The 19707-nt window shown below is 42.9% G+C and overlaps 1 protein-coding gene across 1 annotated transcript in view; it reads left to right on the top strand.

Annotated features, from left to right (window-relative positions):
- Window positions 1–9508, top strand: part of LOC131282013 (eukaryotic translation initiation factor 5B) — a 70328-nt gene extending 60820 nt beyond the window's left edge. The window contains exon 8 of the mRNA XM_058311395.1: window positions 9142–9508. Within this exon, the coding sequence (XP_058167378.1) occupies window positions 9142–9249 (108 nt within the window). The 3' untranslated portion in view covers window positions 9250–9508. The remainder of the gene's footprint in view (window positions 1–9141) is intronic.
- Window positions 9509–19707: the final 10199 nt, after the last annotated feature.

Raw genomic sequence — 19707 nt, 5'->3', positions numbered from 1 at the left:
CTCATCAGTTCCACAAACTGGTTACTTGTAACTATTGACCATTTTCCATTACTTCAATTGAAAACATAATTAACTCTTCCTCTACCTGGGTCAATGAAAAACGTTTCGCAATCCCCAACCCCTCCCCCGGAATCGCATCCAGGTCAATGGATCACTGCAGATGCACCGATATTCCTGCCTATGTTGGTGCAACTACGACGTCATCATCATGTGGCCGAGAGCGGCCCATTGACGTCATGCGGTGCGCTCAGGATACTCCCCAGGTCGTCGACGTCAAGCGAGCGGAAGCTGTATTCAGGTCATCGATCCTTCGGTGGTCGGTCCTGCTTTGCTTCGTCGTACGCAATGGTGACAGAATGTTCCGCTTTTGAAATCTGAACACCTTGGTTGAGATATGCTTCACCGAAGTGAGGTATCTTTTGAACTATTATTTGAAGTGGCCGAGATACATTATGATCATTTTTACTTTTGAAAGAATGTTAATAAAAGGGTAAAATTTAACATGGTAACGTTGTTGAAGTGTGCCTTGGAAATGTTTAGCACAAGCAAATGGTCCTTTTTCTCTCGATAGAGGCTCTATAATGTCAATACCGAATTTATCACCGGAACACATTGATTTTGTTCATTGACATTTAATACAGGCTCGACCAAAATAACCACAACATGGGCGTGCACGATAAAAAGAATGGAGGGTAAATATAGGCCCGGTGGAAGGGCCACACTTCCCGTTCGAGTGACATCATGGGATTTCCATTCGCTTCGACGTTTCTCGAGAGGAACGTTGATGCAATAACTCAGGCGAAGCCTTTTCCCTCGACTCGAATCGTGTTCCGGTATCGCTCCAGTCGTCAATGACGTCATACCCTCACGGATTCCAGTCCTTGCCAGCAGTTCCCCTCCTCTCATCGGTATCCTGCAAGGAGTTCCCGATAGTACGACAAAAATATATACATGTTAACGGGGCCAATGTCCGTGCAAGATATGCTGTCCTGCTAGGAACCGGCCGCGGATTGGGCGCAATTTCGCAGCTCATAAATTGTCGTTCGCCTCCGATTCCGACGCCGGACATCCGGCACCACTCCGGAATGGGATGAGTGGGCGGGGTGGAAGGTGGGGTGCGTTCGCGTCGTTGAAGTGATGTCCGTTTTTATGTCGACGACGTAAATTAAAGTGTGACCCGAAGCGCGCACTTCGCTGTTCGTTGTCGCCATCTGACATTTCGCCGCGATGACGTCAGCCAGGGCGAGGTCTAATTGCCTCACGTCTCCCTGTGTAAACACGGCGCACGTTATCCACACCTTTTTGGCATGGCCATCAATTCGCTATTCTTTTATTTTGATCGCCCCCGGTCTTATCCTTTCCTTGTTTCTGATAGAATCGCCACTCGTGTTATCACTTGTTTCCCATTTTCTTCGTTCCCCTTCCTATGGCCATTTCATTTCCTCAGACGGATAGACGCTTAAAAAAAGAAGTCAAATTAAATATATCTAACGGGAGAGAAAAACTTTCCACCGCCGGGTGCAAAAGGGGAAAGCGCGAAATTTTATCACGCAACTCCTTTCCAACGATGACGTCAATCGGGAAGTGGTGCAATTAAATAGCTGGGAGAAATTTGACCACCGAACCCTTTTCTTGCTGTTGTACTTTTTCCGCCCGACGCAATGAGCCAACGAAACCCTAAAAACGGATGACATTGCGAGATCGCTCTCTTGCTTATAGTTTTATATTCGATTATATTCGACTGGACTTTTGTTACGCTAGCTGTTCTTCTTTTGCGTAATGGCGTTGTTCGGTAATACCATCCTTAAGACTGTGACACTCTCGTAACAGAGACGCTTACATCGTAACTTTAGGCATGTAGAACGTGATGCCGCTAGTTTGACTAAAATTATTTTTCCTTCGTTGTGTTATTTTCATCGCAAGAGTTTGTTTTTATAATCCTCTTTGTTGTTGCATTTAGCACTTATCTGCTTGACATCTGCAGGTTGTTCATTTTTTATATAAAATTGGTAAAATGTATATAAAATTATATACGAGACAAATTGTGCCGCGATCTCATATAAAAAATCCCACTACCGTTCAAATTGGTACGTCGGATGATCATTGCATTGTTGGAATTTCACAAGCTCCGGATCAGTATAAAATTATAGAATGTACCACACAGTTGTCTCCAAGCTCAACACCCGCTGGCCATCGCCAAAGCCAAGGGGATGGCCTTTCGAGCCTTAATTGTCTGGTAACGTTCGTCCTACCTAATGGTGCGGTATCGATCATTCGCGCGTAGGCTGGTTTTGAATTGTTTATTCCTCGCATTATTACCGCACCTAGAATGTTGTTTCCATATTTTGTTGTCGAAGCTCCTTCGTCGACAAACTCAGCCCATAAGTCGCCTCCCACTACTCGTCCGTGTGTGCAGCCTTCTTCTTCGAGTCGCCTGCCGTGTTGCGTACAAGGTGCAACGGCGGTGACAACCTCTCCAGTCGGTCGAGACGGTGGCGGAATTATAATACGTCGGTCGTAATTAATTTACACTATAAAAGCAAAACTGTATCCAGTGAATACTTAACACCGATCGAATGCCGTACTCCCTACGCGGCTGGTGACGCGTTACAAGCAAAGGTGACCGCTTTAGGAAAATGTTAGTGGTTGGCACGAGGGAAGCAGGGGACGTTGTTCCGTTTTCGGTTGTCAATGTTAACGATGTACTTGAGTTGACCCATGGGCAAGTAAGAGACCTTGCACCACCGAACCTTTTAGATTAGTTCCTAAGTCTTCAATACTCCATGGCTTGCTTTCTAGATGTATTATTGAATGCTGTAATTTTTTTCTAGATGTCACACTTCATATTTGCTTTTCACAATTATTTTAAAGTAAACTAGAATAAACTTGGGTATTGTGTTCGTTATTGAATAGATTATCAATAGAAATTAACAGTATTTGTTTCCACGTTTCAGTACCTCAGAAACGATGGTGAATGTTTTGTGCTGAGCCATCCACATCAGCGTCAACCTTCCGATGAAATTCCCGGCTGTTGCTTCCCAGCCTTCTGGTGAAATGTCACCGGAGCTAGAAATAAAAACGGCCACCAATGCCGAGGCAATGCCCGGTACGACACGTGTCTATTCTCAACGGAGGCGAAGACCTTTCGGTGTCCTTTCTTCCGTTCACGGGCTGATGCTTCCGCCGTTGGGACGTTCGATAGTTCGCCAAACGTCATCATGAAAATTTATCGCCACGTGGACAGCCCGGTACCAAGGCGTGACTAAACGTCGCTTTATTCGATGGCTAAGTGTGTGCTTGGGTGCTTTTTCTATCGCTTGTTGTTCAGTAAAACATAAAGCACACGATAACTTTGCTACACACGTGTCAGCTAAAGCTTTCGGTATAACGACACGCTTCTGATGCGGAGATGGTTCCCAATGACAATGGCCGTAAATTTCTTGAAGATGGGGCAGTTTAAGTAGAAAAATAAACTGAAAAACTACACTTAGTTTTTTCAAGTTTATTACATGATAAAAACCCTAGATTAGAACACACTCTATGTAGTATTTGCGTTGCGGTATTTGGTGTTTGATATTCAATATCGCTATTTGGTGTTTATCCTGTTACTAAAATTATCAGTTTAGACCGTATTTGGCTGTGTTTCATAATTCTTTTAAAAAATTTCGAATATTCTATTTTTGTTTTTTCACAAAATGGGTCATGGTGGCTATTTATCAATCAGTTTACTGCCCATACTCGCATATCAGTCCCATTTGACTTTTCATTACTTTTGAGTTAGCCCCATGATTAATGTTCATTTTCAATATATTTTCCAAAAAAAATCTCAAAGTGGCCATTCCGTGCATGCTAATGTGAAAAAAATACCCAATTGACTGCGTCCCATATTGAAAGTACCCGCATAACAGTCCCATATAACAGGTTGGCTGATAAGTCCCCGGTCTAACAAAGAAAAACACATTTTTTTGTCAAAATTCGTTTTTATTATTCAACATAGTTCCCTTCAAGAGCGATACAACGATTATAACGACCTTCCAATTTTTTAATACCATTTTGGTAGTACTCCTTCGGTTTTGCCTCAAAATAGGCCTCAGTTTCGGCGACCACCTCTTTATTGCAGCCAAATTTTTTCCCTGCGAGCATCCTTTTGAGGTCTGAGAACAAGAAAAAGTCGCTGGGGGCCAGATCTGGAGAATACGGTGGGTGGGGAAGCAATTCGAAGCCCAATTCATGAATTTTTGCCATCATTCTCAATGACTTGTGGCACGGTGCGTTGTCTTGGTGGAATGTCAAATGTGAGCTCGCGCGGCACCCATTTTGCACAGAGCTTCCGCATATCCAAATATTGATGAATGATATGACCAACACGTTCCTTTGATATCTTTAAGGCCTCTGCTATCTCGATCAACTTTATTTTACGGTCATTCAAAATCATTTTGTGGATTTTTTTTATGTTTTCGTCGGTAACCACCTCTTTCGGGCGTCCACTGCGTTCACCGTCCTCCGTGCTCATTTCACCACGCTTGAATTTTGCATAACAATCAATTATTGTTGATTTCCCTGGGGCAGAGTCCGGAAACTCATTATCAAGCCAAGTTTTTGCTTCCACTGTATTTTTTCCCTTCAGAAAACAGTATTTTATCAAAACACGAAATTCCTTTTTTTCCTATTTTTTCACAATAACAAAAGTTGCTTGACAAAAGACGCTCTATCTCACAAACTAATTGACATACAGACGTCAAATTTTGACACGAATCATTTGAAGGTTGGTACTATATAAAAATAATATGCATTTAATACTAGCGGCGCCATCAATGTGTCAGACCGGGGACTTATCAGCCAACCTGTTATGATTCTTCTTCTTCTTCTTCTTCTTCTTGGCGTAACGACCTTGTTGGTCATGCCTGCCCTGTAAAGGGCTTACGAGACTTTTTACCCTATGTGTACGTGGATAGTCAGACCTCTCGTACAGGGGAGGGTCCGGTCTCGGTTGGGATTCGAACCCACGCCGTCGAGGTGGTGAGCCCCGGCGCTCATGGGTCGATTTTCTAACCGGCGCTACCGCTCGGCTGTCGCGGACCCCCTACCTGTTATGATTACTTTGCTTAAATTAAAGAAAAGTCCTAGTTAATGAAACTTCAACAATTTGTAATATAAAGTAATTAAAATAATCAACAAATGGTTGTAATTCAAGTGTTTTTAACGAGTTATACACTGTTGAAGTGCAAAAATCCATATGGAATGAAAACCCGAACATCGACGTTTTGACGAGCAAGGTAAACACAGTATGCTATAGGATGGGACTGATATGCGAGTACTTTTACTTTCGCCTTCGAAAGTACCCGCATATCGTGTCCCATATAGTTTATTTTCACCATTGTAATATTAAAAACGTGTATTTTATATAGAATGTCATTCTCAGCGAAATGTTTATGTTACAATACAATAATTGTGATCAACCAATCATGTATTTTGTATCGCTAATAACAGCAAAACAATATCTAACGTAAAAATGTTCAATCGTTATTTTCACAAAATGGTGATTTTGCAAATGGGACACATATGCGAGCATGGGCAGTTTACTGAATGCATACACATGTTTATCTCTTTTATTTATTCCAAAAAGTATTCTCCGGTTTACAAATCCAGCTTTATTTCTCTTCCAAGGGTTTTTTTTCTAATTGAATCGATCTACTGAAAGATTGCTAGATTGAAAAAAATAAGTACTCACTACAGATAATATATTGTAATGTTCCATTCAAAACCCCTATTCTAAAATGGGTTTTACATTAAATTTGAAAGGAACCTTTTATTCAAATTTACATGATAAAGCGAGTTCCGTTTCTTTGCTGCGTTGTAAGTTTTCTTCGCGGATCCAATCTGCTGAAGTACATTTGAGTTATTTGCAGCAGGATGAAAAAAAAATGAAATTCCAATTTAGAATCGATACAAAAACAGTATTTTCTCTAGCATTTTTTAAAACATTCCACTTATTTCCAATTCTATTTGCGTCCTTGCATCGGAAAATGCCACGCTTTTTGGTCATTTGTCAAACTTCTGGATTTAGCGAACGCGAAGTGGAACGATGGAGGCCATTCCGTAGAGAGATGGTATCCATTAATCCCGGGACGTTTCGCCTCCCTCCCGGGTTCCCGATTCCGATCGGCCATTGACGTCATTGTTGACCCAATTTTGTGCCACGAATCCCGGGAGTCCTGCGGCTTCGACTGCGGAAATCCGTGGCATCCTGAATTCGCCTCTCCAGCTCCTTCCGCAGCACCATTCAAGGCCACTCCTGGATCCTGGAGGCTCGACGTCAGTTGGCTATGGCCATGCTTACGAGTGAAGGTGTGTGTGTGTGTGTTTGTATGTACACATCTGAAGGACATATCTCACATAACAGCATCAACAGCAGCCTTTAATGGGATAACTGGGAAGGTTCCACCTCGGAAGGGGCTCGTCACTCTGAGCCTTGCCAATGGGAAAGGCTCGCTAGGCTAAAAATAACCTAACAACATCCAGTTTCCTGCCTCAGCCCCCTTCGGCGTTTGTAAGCTTTAAACGAAAGCTGGCACTTTGTTGAAGGTTCTTGTGTATCCAGGGTTTCCTACTCCCCGAATCCGAGAGCAGCTTTATTTATGTTTCTTTTGCTCCCGGAAGCACACGGAAAGGGTGGGGGGAACCAAGCTAAAAATAGTCTTCAAATGCCCCATGCCCAAAAGCACATACATACACACACACCACCACCACCTTCCCTTCTGCATTGCACGAGCCCCCAGCAGCTTTTTTGGCTTTATATCCTCCCGGAAAGCTGGGAAAATGGAATAATTTCCCAGCCTTGAATGGGAATGTATTTACCAAAATCAAATGAAGGTTGGTAACCGAGCATTACCACCACCGCCACCAGTATTGCCTCTATGTTGGACCTGGCCGCTCTAGGTTGAGGGTTTGCTGATTCAAAGCCATTTCATTGATGACGAACATTTGCTGCCCGGAAAAGCTCTCCAACGGCTGACACACCCATATTATGTGCAATCTGGCCCGGCAGCAGCGGTGAACATAGGGACCACCAGGCTTAACAGGTCGAAAAAGCATTCCCTCCCGAAACCGGCTATCACAACCGTAACACACATTTTCCCCCTTCGACGCATCCAACGGCAACGAAACGGGCGCGATGTCGATGTTTCCCAGTGACCTACTTTCGTACTCGTTGCCAGGATTTTATCGATTTTCCACGACGCGGGCGCAGACCTACCAACCGCCCGAAACGCGCTCGGGAAAACCCAGTACATAACGTACCGTATTCCCATTTTCCATCTCGCTCCCGCCACGAGCCTTGGTATCAGTGCTCCCGGGTGTCCTTTTTCCACCACTTGGTCGATGTCGTGTATCGGAATCGTGAATCCCTCGCGGAGCCTTCGCAGCCTAACCATCCTTGCCAGAAAAATAAGCTCATCGACCAGGCGCCCAGGAACTGGAGGCTTGTTTAGCTCGTTTCGGGACGCGCTGGTATGGAGGATCTCGACGCCACGATACCAGTTTCGGGAGTTTTCCCGCCAACAAAGGTTCCCCACCCGAGGGCGAACCCAGGAGGCTCCAAGTTCTTGTGCGTTTTCCGAACGCGGCTCACACTTGGAGCAATGGAACCGAGCGGGTATATGTGTGCGCGCGTTTGTGTGAGTGTCAGTACATGGAAGCATTTATTGTGGACGATATTAATGACGTCGAACATAGATGGGCAAGCACATACCCAAACCTTGTGGCATTGGGGAAGCTCAGGCCCCCGGCTTAGGCCGGAGCTAACGGTTCGGTTGGGAAATGGAAACCGCTGCTGCAGAATATATTCCCGGGATCTCCCACCCTTTCCCCATCTCCGTAGAGTGATGACGTCAATGGGAACAAACTTTTTGCGACCCAATTTGGCCGCCCTGGGGTTTTCTGCCTGTTTTCCCCCGTCCATTTTATTTATTTGTTCAATTATCAGGGATAATTGCAGAGGGACGCTTTGGAGGCCAAAATTGGGTTGGTTTTTAAACCACCATTGAAAGGAAACCCGTCGATGTACATCTGCATTTTAAATGGCAGACTTCTTTTCCCATTCAGTTAGCGAAATGTTATCAAGCTAAAATTACGTGAAACATGTTGGGGGCGCGGGGGTTGGCGCCCATTTTCTGATGGTTATTTTGTGAATTTTAATTAGTTTTGCCACTGACAGCTTTAAATGGATGAAACGATACGACTTTAACGACTAACTTTGTATGATACGTTCACGAATAAAGTATTTTTTTTCATATTCCAGACAGTATGTTTCTGAAGTTAAAGTGCTACAAGTCATAAATAATTTTTAAAAAGTCTTTACCCTTAAGCAAACCAATGTAATGTGTTGTCCAATCTGTGTGTTACGAATATCGAACTTTCAATAACAATTTACTTTAAAAATCCTTCTATTTCATGAATCTATTCAACTTCAAAAGCAATGTTTTTGTTGTGTAGTGTATCAGGTGGAAATTACATTTCTACAGTTACATAAAGACAAGACAAAGAATATTGCATAACAAGCCACTTTGTGGTTTGCTGACGAAAGCTAGGCGTTACATGAACGAGTTTTGATTGTAGTTTCTGGCTTCAAAATGGTTTGGTTAAACAATAGTGCCTTACAAACAACAAACAAGTTTGATAACAAGTGTAAGTCAAAAGCTTGCCCGTCCCTTCTGCCAAATAAAGCTGTATATTTTGTCCACAAACGGGAATGCGCCGCGCCCTGGCAGCTAAAGTGGTGGACATTTTATGAATCAATGCACCAGTTTCGTTGGTTGGTACGTGTATGAGTGCATGTGTGCCATTGCAGTTGCGCTGTCGCGTGCAGCTTCACACTTGAAGGCCGCAGTGGTTGTTGAAAATCTGGGGCAAATCAATAACGCTGGTTTCAATGAACGTTTTCCGTCAATGAGTCGGTTGTCTTATTTTGTTGCCTTCGTTTAGTTTGTATTTCTTACCAACAATTGATGTTTCTTGGTCTACCGTCAAATTCATGTATTTATTTAATAAGTATAACGGAGGTTTATTATTAGTTGTAAAACGTATTCTATATACCTTCTTTGTAACTAAAACTGATTTTTGCGTTCGTTATCCTCTTTTCAGATTTCTCGCCAGAGCATCGATGCGTGCAAGGATTACTTCCGGGATGATCTGCTAAAATCCGACTGGACGCTCATGGTAGAACTGAAAAAGACTTTCCAGATATTGTAGTCCGATTACAGATCAAATCGTTCGCTGCAATTTTGTTTTCTTCTTTGGTTTCCTGTTATTTCGTTTTCGGCAAAACTGCTTCTTTTTCCGTACCACGTGCATGATTTTTAAATGTTTGTTGTTTTTGATTTGTTTGCAAGCAAGCAAATGAGTTGTCCACGATCTAAGTCATTTTTTGTCAAAACATATAATTTTATAATTCTTATTTTCCAAGCAATTATTTGTAAAATTTTGCCCATTTGCGTGGTTTTAATTTTCACTGTCCACTGTCCTAAAATTATTCGTCAACTTCCATCAATGTCGTGTGTTTGATTTTAAAAATTTCCGGAACTGGATTTTTCGTAACGCAAAGCATCCCCAAAGCGTCTGCATTAGATGCAAACAGTTCTCATTGTGTAACCGCTGCAGCGGAGGCCGATGTTTCCAGTAGTAGACACAACACTGGATTGTAAAAATTTATTCACCCAACAGCGCCGAGCACAATAGGAAAACGAAGAGAAAAAAAATAAACAAGATAATAAATGAAAGCAATATCGTTGCTTCTGCCAGGCGAGCAAAACAATCGAAACTCGGCATCTGTTGTGTACGTGTGGCGAAAGAAAGAAAACCGACAAACGCCCTTGAAAATGGATGGATATCGACCGCGCAGAAGGTAACGATGGTTGGAACGAAAGGAAGCTCTCGGTAAGTCACTGCATGTTTTATATTAATTGTAAATTAAGCTTCTTTACTTTATTTGATACTGTACTTGTTTGATGAAACTTCTAAAAGGAGAACTAAAATGTAATACAAACATAAAAGCCTGTCTGTCTTTCAAAATCGAACCTTAGAAGTCAAAAACTATTGGTTTTGTGTAACTTACTATCTTTAATTGTAAACCATAAATTCTTCGTATCCATTATCATAGGAAATGTTTCATTTAAATACCACACTACAGTCTAGTCCTTACCGTTCCGGCCCCGGTTGTCGCGCCAGGATAACATAGCCGACTTGACGTGCGCTTGACGGCTGGCGAAAGTGTGGGTGTAACGACCGGAAACTGATCGATTGACCGCTCGATGGCGTTGGCGTCGAATGGGGGAGGGAAAGTGAGTGTGAGCGTGGGGGCTTTCGCAAACCGACGGGCCAAAAACCCGGCTAGTGCCGCGCTGGGAGTTTATTTTCGGACTTCCAGGAACTGGAGCGAATTTTCCGACGCCAGGCCAAAAGAGAGTCCTCCCGGTATGAAGATGCTTTGCGTGGAGGTTTACCGATTTGTGGTAACAGGCAATGCGATATGGAGGATGTCGCCCACGTTTTGGGCGAAACCGAACTTTCGATGTAACGAGTGTGAGTGAACGCGAAAAGAGACGGATTGTGGGTGTGCTTAAAGTTGGTAAAACTTAAGGGCAGAATTTTCCGATGGGTTTTTACCAAAAAGGCTTGGGACTTACCCCGTTTTTTGAGCTAACTTATTATCAATTATTTGTTCCTTGTTCAACTTACTGATCTGTGGCAGTAGGTCTCAAACCAATCTGGCAAGATGCTCTTCGGTAAACACAGTACTTCGAAAGACGGTTCACAAACTGACGTTATTATCCGTTACGATCTTTATACTTTTATACGTTTATGTATATAGTTTACGAAATATGTCGAACAACTTTTGATTATCCAACATTATTTACCAACCGAAAAACTCGCATATAAAAGTTAAATCCTCTTTTTTATACAAATTTCTTTGAGTTAAATACTTTGCTTGAGAAAAGATAACTTTGTCCGAGTGTTTAAATTATCTGTGGTCATAGACAATTTAACGTTCTGCATAATTTACAACTATTGTGAAAATTGAAATGGATAGTTAATGATGGTTTTATAAAGCAAGGACATTTTTTCGTCTCAGTTTTCCAATAGGTTTGCGTTAGGAAAAGTGAAGGAATCATTTTCAGAATTTGGTGAATTTTGTCATAAAGCAGAATTTGGCAACGAAACAGTTCAGAGAGATTTGCGCGACTTTCTTTATCTGAATACTGTATATGCACTGGCAAAATATTTTGCGTACAACAAGCATCCGTTTGCTTTACGCTTCGACAAGCAGTAGATATGCAAACAGTCCGTCAACAGCGTGGCAGTATATTAGCCTGTTTCAAATGACTGCTGTAGGAACAGTAAATGGCAAGAAACTAGTGCCGGCACGTTATTTGGCCGTGCACAATCATCTTAATCGGTTCCGGCCGCATGACCCAGCCCGGCAATTGAGACGTGGCCGTGGAATGTGGCGACGGAGCGTGATAACAGCAACAACCAACCCCCCTTACCTAGCAAAATAAAGCCACTTGCTTGCTTGCTGGGTGTGCATATTTGCTGTTTGTGGAAGCAATCAGCACACGGTGGTGGTGGTGATGGTGGTGACAGAGGGCACTCCAAATCGATCCGTGCCCGGTCCCGGTCGGCAACTGTGACGGCACGCGTGTGCATACCGAGGCGTACTCAGCGCACTTCCGGCGCGGCGTGTTGAATTCCGAAGCCGAGAACCTATACCGCCTATATCGAGTGGCAGCAATTCAATGTGAACGCGCATCCGGTATTGACTTTTGTTTCCGTTGCAAACTCGCTCCTCACAAGCACTCCTCCAGCCCGGCCGCCCACCCGCCCACGATTTGCGTTTCTCCTCCGGTAAGCAGTTTTATGTCGGATCCTTATTTATGTCCGCTGCGGGTTTCGGGCCAAATGTGAACTCATCAATTGCGTGTGATTGCTGGAGCGAGCAAGAATTTAAACCTTCAACATACGCATGCGTTGTTGGGGGAGAGAATATTGTTACCCTACAATTCGATTGATTAACAACGCTATCAACGATTAAGTTATTTATTGTTTTTGATATATCGAAACCACAACCATATTTCAAACAACAAATCATGGCAGTCATTTTATATGTTTTATCTATTTTACAAAATGTTTGAATAACCCTTTTTTAATTAGTTATAATTTATTGAGTTTTTTTAAATGAGGCTGTGGTGTAACAGCTTTTCAGCGTACTCTTCAGTTTTCGTCTCAAAACAAACTTTACAGGCTTTGCCAGCCAACTTTGCCTCGAAAGCGGGCGATTTTGCCTCTAACGCACGTTATTTTGAGATAGCTCATCAACTGTTGTCTCTAAAGGAACTGGTATTGAAATAGCTCATTGACAGTTGCCTCTAACGCATTTCATTTTGTCTCTAACTCATCCGACTATGTCTCTAACGGGTCTGGGTTGCCTCAAGCCGAAAAATAAGGAAAAACCAAAGTAATTGTGGTTTTGATACATTGTAAGACTCCATGAACCATAAACATTATTATTTTGGTATATTTTAAAGCTATTATTATGTATTTTTGAACAATTTTGCGTTTAATTTGTATAAGTGCCTGCATACGTATGTCAACTTAGAAGCCTGCATTGTGGTGTTCAACCCGGTGGCACAGTTAAGACGTGCACAAAGGTTGAACAGTTTTCAGGTGCCACAGTTTTCTCGTTTACTTTCCAAGGGATGCTTTTCTTTACGAGAGGTGCTAACCAAGCAAAATTTAGCTTCTTAAAATAATACCTTATTTTGATTGAGAAATATACCGTTTTGTTTGCTAAAAAACTCTTTCCTTTGTACCAGAACAGAGATAAATCTGTGTATAAAGTCCATGATCGGTACCTTACCGAAGGCACGACGAGCTCGAATCTACACACCTACGCTCAGACATTACGCCGAGTGAAAGTCCTCGCCAACGTTACCTACTTTGAGTCCGCCGGCGTAGGTTGATCGGGATACCAGCGAACTGCAAGTCCACGGTTGCCACAGAGCTTGCGAAAGTGCTGACGGGATGTGGATTCCTGGTCTGAATTTGCTGCAATTACGAAGTGTTTGCTGTATGAAGTATAGCTGAAATGATGCAACCCCTTTCTTTTAATATGAGCTACGTTTAAAACATGTTCAGTTTTTAATTTTTAGTGTTTGGAATTGGAAATCAGGGACGATAAAGTCAGATAAATTCGTCAATAAAGACCCTTTACTATTGAATTATTTTTTACATATTTGAATGGTTTGATGGTCACGCGCTTCACCGAAAACGGAGCCCGGAAGTGGCAAAACATCAAAGGAGTAAACTCACTACCGCTTCCCACTTGAGGCACGAGGAATTGAGCGAATAATTAATTTCATAAGACGCAACGCAATGTGTCACCACGCGTACCCGCTTCATTGTTCTTGTTCCGTCCGGGGCGGTGTTTTTCCTTTGGTGGCCTGCTTTGCCAAGCCGGAGACCGGTCGAAGCGACCCGTAATGCTGCTTCCGGCGTTGGCGGCATGTGTCAGATTTTGAGCACCGAAAGGAGCAAAGAAGCGGCTGTTCGAAAGCGTCCCGTGTGTGGAATCATTAATTGCTGCTGCGTTGGATTGGATGTACGATCGATGGGCAAGATTGCGGCAAACCTTCCTAGTTCTCTCTATCTCGCTATGTTCTCCGGTTACTCGTCTTACGGTGCATGTGAATGAACATATATTCACGATCTAGTATTGCTGTGGCACTTAGTTTGTTTGAGTAGGTAAAGATACGGTTGCACGTATCCGGTTGTACATGTTTTGTTTTATTTTACACCCTTTTTCGTTGCATACTCTTCCTTTCTTTCCGATTTGTATAAAGATTTGATCTTCGTTAATTTTTAATGTTCTAAAAAAGAAATACGATTTTATGTTAACGATCAACCAGAATCGATCACCGTTTAATATATTTCTGCTACCGAGATCGTGTCTACATTACAAATAAATTAAGAGTTCGCGTCAGCACGATGAAACAAATATCTTCATCAACCAGCATCATAACATCAATATGTTCAAACTAAGTAAAAAAAAACATGCAAATGGAAAGAGTTCAGTGCGCAAATGATGTGGAAACATTTGAATCAAATAAACAAATACCACTTATTTGACAAAATGGCGGCACTGGCAGGAATTAATCAATCTCACTTAATGGGTTCTTTAAAGGAGATTTAATTGGTTCTCTCCTGGTTGGCGGTTGACTTTCCCCCCACACTCCTCCTCCTGCCTCTCTTGTAGCTCTCGGTGGATAGTTTCGTCACGCGGGAATTTTTCGTCGAGCGGAAGGGTCGAAATGTGGCGCATTTACGGAGCACAGGCCCGTTCCGCGGAAGAGGTTCGGCTGGTAGAGGTGTAGATTCCAAAAGCAAAACAAAAACCAAACACCAATGCGACCGGGTGGCAAAGTACAAGGGGTAGAAAGGAGAGACCGGCAGCCAGCGGGGCAGCATGTTTCGGAATCACATTTGCATGCAACAATGTTGCAATGATTTACAACGCGGCTCGGCCCGTTTGACGGCACGGCGAAAAATGGCGTTTGCGTGAGGGGATATGGGCGCTTTTTAATCCCCGCATCCCCTCCTCCGCGTGCAACGCTTGATGAGCTGTTCGTTCGGTTCGCAGCTTCTTCCTTTTTATCGAGCAATTCCGGACTTCAGCGAGGATCAGCGTCTCGTGAATCTCTCCCTGGGGACGAGGGAGAGCGGAGGTAGTGAAGAATTTGTTTTGACTGTCACGAAACTCTCACTCGGACGGGAAGGCGGGCGGGCGGGCGGGTAGTTGCCGGTCGCCGGGACGAGAATGCGCGAAAGGAAACTCGTTGACATCGACGGCGTCTTTGGGGATTATCGCAAGCGCGGTTTCGATGTCAACATGTTTCTGGTTGGGATCTTTCCTTTTTTTCCCTTCCGTCATAGCGTGTTCATTTATTAACAAAAAACGAGTTAAAACAAAAAATCAAATTAATACTTTCTAATCACAACTGCTTGTTCGCAAACAATGTAGTAAGTTGTACATTTTTTGCTTGTAAATGTGGAAAGGGGTTTAGTTTTCATGATAGTTAAATTACTGGTCCGCTAACAAAATGCAGATGATTGGTGGTGACCAATTTCATCAAGGTCGAAAGACTGAATTTAGGTTTGTCTATTTAGATCAATATCCGTAAATTTTCGCAAATATGTGAGCTGAAAAACGCAAACTTTTCGTAGATGATTAGAGAAAAGTTATAGGCACCAGAATTCGACATACAATGTTATCATCCATCGGATTCAGTTTATCTCCCAAATCGATCTTTTCGTTGGACGCGTAGGAAAATTGCGTTTGAATATCAATTTGTCCCACAACCAGTAAGAGGAACTATATTTTGTTATTTTTTTCTAACTGGAAATATAATAAAAATTTTACCCAAAATTGGCGAGACAAATGAAATCAACAAAGTTGATGTAGCCAAAATTGCTGAAAAGTGTCGCAAAAGTTTAGTTTCATCAAAACTTAACTAGTTTTCTCGAATAATGTCATATGTTTTAACTGGTTCGCTTTTCATGTGAACCTCACTTAATGTTCGTAATCCTTTTATCCTTTTGAAATGTTTGATAGGAGTTGGCAACCTGGAAAAACTTTAGCTGTAGTTTATTTTAAACTCTCTTGTCAACTTCTATGACAACAAACCAATCGAACTAGATAAGTTAAAGGTTACGTTTAAAGTAAGTGTTTAAATCTCAAATCGTCTCGCAGCAAATCGATCAATGGATTTGTAGCAAACACCCCTATTGGGTGTTACGTATTGCACGTAGATCCATCAGATCCATGTAAAGTGTGCTAGATCCACCGTTTACCAACCGATCGGATCGAAGTCGGGGAGACTCGCACGCAATTCGCCAGCAACCGTGCAAATCTCTTCTCAGTTCGACTGAAGGGTTGCGTTCCTTGGCCGGGTTTTCTCTCGTAAACAAACCCCCCGCGTGAACGTCTGGTGCGTCATCGGCACCCGGTTTCGCTCAGCTGGCCCAAGCGGTTCCGATCTTTGCGCTGGCGCGAGTTCGCTGAACCAGCGGGCGCAGCGGATCGCGTTCCGTAGCACGCGAAGTGCGCGCAAATAAGCGCAAAATATCAGGGAAAAAGGACAAAATCTACCGTATCCGCTTGAGTTCGTCCGGCGCGAACTGACTAACGGAGCGGTAGAACCGGCAGAGTCACGGAGGCATTGGGGAAGGCAGATGCCGTCGTGGCGGTTGTGAACTTTCCCTCCAACCGGGAAGATGGTTGGAAAATCGCGCCCATCCCTAAAGGCCACCGTCACGACGAGCACTCTCTCGGCGAGCAGCGCAAAACCGCCGAGCAGCGTCATTTCCCGCCCGACATCGGAAGGCACCCTCCCTCCCCTCCTACGGGGGGCTGGGGGAGGTCGTAGATTTTCCGCAAGATTTTCGCAAAATCCTTTGGGCGGCCGCGGCGGGACGGAGAACGAAACTTATTTTTGTTTATGAAGTAATGAGGGGTAAAAATAGATGCTACTTTTTCTCAATCAAAATTCGCTGCTCCGTGTGTAACGTTGGCAAGAGGAGTGGCGGAGGATGAGGAGGACGGGTGTCCTGAAACACACGCTCGCTGGGACGCTAGCGTTCGGGTGGGAAATGGTAATATTTTTCTTTTGGCGTTCTTCTGCGAAACGTTGCCAAAACCCGCCAAAGTCGAAACCGTTGCGTGGCGTTGAAACGGAAGAAAAGGGAGTGGGAGGACTATAAGGGGAGAGGAAGGGTCGGAAAGGGAGTATGATTCGTGCCAGCAAAAAGAGGGTGTACCACGGAAAACATTCGCACACAAACACCCATCGGTTTTGCCTCCCTTAAGATGTTTCCAACAACGACTGTAACTAGTGGAAAACTCGGCTGTCTATTTTGTGAATTGGAAAATTATTTTTCAAAGAGTTTCCCGAACCTGCAAAGCTCTTGGAAGTTGTCTAATGTTATGTTACGGCACAAGACCCGTTTGGCTGTCTATTTGCACGATATGTGACATTCATGGGAACGAAAATGATAAAAAGAACAACGAGCTTTATTTCAAGCTTTCATCTTTTTGAAATTGATCCCAATCGTGAAAATCAGCTCCAGTTTAATAGGTTATATCTGTATTTAATTTCCTACACTTTTTAACCCGCAGAATGTGTGTGTACTCTCCTTATTAGTATTACTTTTACTTAATACCACGTCCTTATTATCTTAAACGTTATCTTATTGTTGTAAAAAAGCTGATCGCTCTGTAATGAATATCGTAGAAGCCAAGAAAGTGATCGCTCTATATTTCCCTCACAAAACGAGAACAACATCTAAGCGAGAAAAGAAAGTGTGTATCACCACAAATATGTAAATGAATAATTCCTCAAGCACTCCATGAATGTATGGTTTATAGTTGTGGTTAATGTTTTTCTTTTTTTTTTCATCTATGATTTATTGACATAAACTGAGCTTTGAACCGTTTGTTATAGGTTTGATAAATAAAACCCGTCGGAAGGTGTCACTTGATTGCAGCTTAGTACTAATACCGTCCGAGGGAGACTCAGGCAGACTACACCTAATTAAAAACAACCCCCTCGAAATGCGGCCCACGTTCTCCCACCCCATGGCACCCACATCCGCTGTTACGTTACGCTTGCGCTTATCAGTTATTATCGCCACTGATTAGTGGCAGAGACTGGCTATTTGTCCGTTTCGTTTCGAACGGCTCAATTAAAAACCCCAACCATAGGGCACTCTTGGGCCCAACCGAGACGCTCGTAGACGTCTTTCGAAGGCAAACTCGTCAACGGATGACGATAAAAATAGGACTTTTTATTTCTTCCTGCGCGTCACCCAATCATCGTCTAACACTCGCACGAAAGGGAAGAAATCAATAACGCGGCCAAACAGCTGATAAGGAAAAGTAAAAGTGTCTTTTTTAATGAATGAAACCGCGGCCCAGCTGATCGATGAGGGCGCGGACGTTGCGGTGCGTTCGGTTTGCCGATGACGCGCAACTGATTTGCGATAGAACTTTTATCAACATCCGTAAGCGAGTTGATTGCCGCCTTGGGAGATATAACAGGTGCATTACATTTAAAAAAAATGTTGAAGATATGAGTCAGTTGAGTATAATGTACAATTTTAGGTTCCAATAAATAATTTAATTAAAATAAAGACCACAGGTAATGAAACGTAGCTAACTTGAACAACAGTTTCTTCTCATTTTACAAGAAAATCTTAGGATTGTAATTTGTTCTAAAACATCACATAAGACAGTGGCAAAAGCAAGTTCACTACTGGTTATGAAAGTGTCTAGCCCTGAGCAAAAAAATGTAACTTTTCACAAAAGTTTAAATATACTTGATCAAAAACATGTAAATCAAACACTGCCTTAGTATGTTCCAGTGTAAGAAATTAATGGGAAATCCGAAAAACAAAAAGTTATAGAAAGAATTGTCGATTAGAACTTACAATAGCATAGAATAGGATAAACAATCCCTAATCCATTTCTTTTTTACTGCCCAACTTTAAACCCGTTTCATGGGATTTGTGTTACTTAAATATCGACTAATCAAATAATATTCATAATAATAATCCTAAGATGAGAATGGTTTTTACTGAAATGTACAGTAAAAGATTAGTTCGACTCATTTTGGAAATTGTGATCGATTATCTCTTTCAGGTTTTTATTATTATTAGAAGATGGAACTGGTGGGAAAGTGATATGAAGAGTAGGCATTGGAAAAGTTTACTCTGATATCCTTGTTCGCTTTTGTAGGCGTTAATGTTTACAAACGTGATTCTTGACAGGTGAACTAAGTTCGGAGTTATAGATTGCGCGAATCGCTCAGGACAAGTCCAACAGAAGGAACGACCAAAGTGCATAAGTAAGGCGCTTCGGGCAATCATCGTCCTTCTGTTGGAAAATCGGATCAAACGCAATTTATTTTATTCACTAAAAATAAGAAATCAAGTTGCAAGAAATTGCATTTATCAAAAACATTTTCCAATAACTAACGTTTACATACTATTTTGAAGTAAATCTTGCATTGCAATATAAACTTAAAATCCTTTAATTATGGGTTTTGTTTGACATCCTGTTATAATAATACACTTCATCACACGATAGCATTAAAGGCATAAACGAAATGATTTTGCACACGGAAATCCCCGCCCCCTCCGCTCGACTTTGTCTCCCCCCTGCTTTCCCGCGCCCCGGTTTGACGCAGAACGATAAACCAACCGTAACCGTGGTTTGCGGCGTTTTGGGGCCACAACTGGTGGCAGAGGCGTCGAAGGCGGCGGTGGCGTGGTTCGACGGAAACCAACCAAATCCCGAACCGGAGCAACCCCGCGTCAGGCAGCGGTACGTACGCCATGCCGTAAACGAAGTACATCCTCATTATGCTTCGTTGTGACAATGACGTGATGACATCCGCGTTCCACCGCCCGCCCACCCACCTCTTGCTCGTCGCCCGCCATTGGCTTGCTTTCACTTAATGTTTCTGTGTTTCCCTTCAACTTTTTTTTCCTCGCGATTCCCCTACGCATCAGCGATGCTGTGTGTGTGTGTGCGTGTGTGTTCATGATTGGCCGTTTCCCATCGACTTCATTTCGCCCGCAATCCTGAATAAAATAGAA

This window comes from Anopheles ziemanni, chromosome 2 (assembly GCF_943734765.1).
Source record: "Anopheles ziemanni chromosome 2, idAnoZiCoDA_A2_x.2, whole genome shotgun sequence".
Classification (NCBI taxonomy): Eukaryota; Metazoa; Arthropoda; class Insecta; order Diptera; family Culicidae; genus Anopheles; species Anopheles ziemanni.
The sequence above is the reverse complement of the archived record's forward strand: the minus strand, read 5'-3'. Positions and strand labels throughout refer to the sequence as shown.